At 46.3% G+C, this 1463-nt stretch overlaps 1 protein-coding gene across 1 annotated transcript in view; it reads left to right on the top strand.

The window, feature by feature from the left end:
• PRDM8 (PR/SET domain 8) overlaps positions 1-1198 on the top strand; it is a 3922-nt gene extending 2724 nt beyond the window's left edge. Inside the window, exon 4 of the mRNA XM_029951670.1 lies at positions 4-1198. Within this exon, the coding sequence (XP_029807530.1) occupies positions 4-423 (420 nt within the window). The 3' untranslated portion in view covers positions 424-1198. The remainder of the gene's footprint in view (positions 1-3) is intronic.
• The last annotated feature ends 265 nt before the right edge of the window (positions 1199-1463 follow it).

The following is a 1463-nucleotide window of genomic DNA, read 5'->3' as shown; positions in this document are numbered from 1 at the left end:
CAGGGGGCCGCGGACCTGAACGGAGGTTGCGGGGCCCTGCCGAGCGGCGGCGGCGGCGGCCTGCCCAAACAGAACCCCTTCCTCTACGCCACCGCCTTTTGGCCCAAGAGTTCCGCGGCGGCGGCGGCGGCGGCCGCGGCGGCCGCGGGGCCCCTGCAGTTGCAGCTGCCCTCGGCGCTCACGCTGCTGCCGCCCTCCTTCACCTCGCTGTGTCTGCCCGCGCAGAACTGGTGTGCCAAGTGCAATGCCTCCTTCCGCATGACCTCCGACCTGGTGTACCACATGCGGTCGCATCACAAGAAGGAGTACGCGATGGAGCCCTTGGTGAAGCGGCGGCGGGAGGAGAAGCTCAAGTGCCCCATCTGCAATGAGTCCTTCAGGGAGCGCCACCACCTCTCCAGGCACATGACCTCGCATAATTGACGGAAAGGACCCTAGCTTTCCACGCGCGCACACTCACAGTCAAGCCACCTACAGGAAAAATACGCGAGGACATCCACCACCTCCTTGTGACCTGAAACCTTGCACCCGGACAGAAACACACGCACACTCACACATACACGTGCCTCCCCAACCTTCTCATTGACCTGTTTACCCGAGACCGGGATTATACACACACGCACGCACGCACGCACACATCCGCACACACACAAGACAGGATGGTGGATATTTGATTGGGTGGGTTGTTGAGGGGGTTTCTTTTGAATGCACGCATTTTCACTTTCCAAAAACAAAGGTACATTTTAAAAAATGTCATATATTGCAACATATTGATGCATTTGTCATACGTTTCTACTTAAATTATTAAGCACTTACGGTTTAGATGTAATAATTATATGTAAGGGCAAAATTTATTTTAGATATAAAGTAAAGGAGGAGGGTGAGATGCTTTCTGCATTTCTTGATGACAGTTGTGTTCTTACAAAAATAATAAAATAAATAAAAAGGGGTCACCATTCGATTTAAGTTTCCAGGGGGAAGTGCATGTATCATGAAATGATTATGGACTTCAGTGAAGAATGTCATCATTATGTATATAATGTATTTCCTTTTAATACAAAGTGTAATTTTGTGCCAGTGAAATGGAGTCTGAATAGTTATGTGTTTCTTTTATCCCTGGAAAGATTTATTAAACTTTATAGATTATCCAGGTATGTTGGATGCTTTGACAATAAATGACTATTTTCTTCAAAGCAATTATTTGGAAAGTGTTTTTAAATACTTGTTTTGTAGCTAAGGGCTACACTTTGAGTAGATACCACCTATTATCTGAAGAGAAGAGATAGCAAAACCCTGTCCCATTTATATTTATTCACTGGAATCCAATATTGAGTCTAAAAGTGAGAAGACAAAGCTTGATTATTGTTTAGAAAATCTTTAGCTGGAAAGTGGTGGTCTTCTTCATACAAGGACAAATCATTTAGACAAAGACATCTGCCATGAAGCTAACTTGTCAGTGGGAT

The sequence above is a fragment of the Suricata suricatta genome, chromosome 1, assembly GCF_006229205.1.
Source record: "Suricata suricatta isolate VVHF042 chromosome 1, meerkat_22Aug2017_6uvM2_HiC, whole genome shotgun sequence".
NCBI classification, from domain to species: Eukaryota; Metazoa; Chordata; class Mammalia; order Carnivora; family Herpestidae; genus Suricata; species Suricata suricatta.
This window is presented reverse-complemented; position numbering and strand designations above follow the sequence as displayed.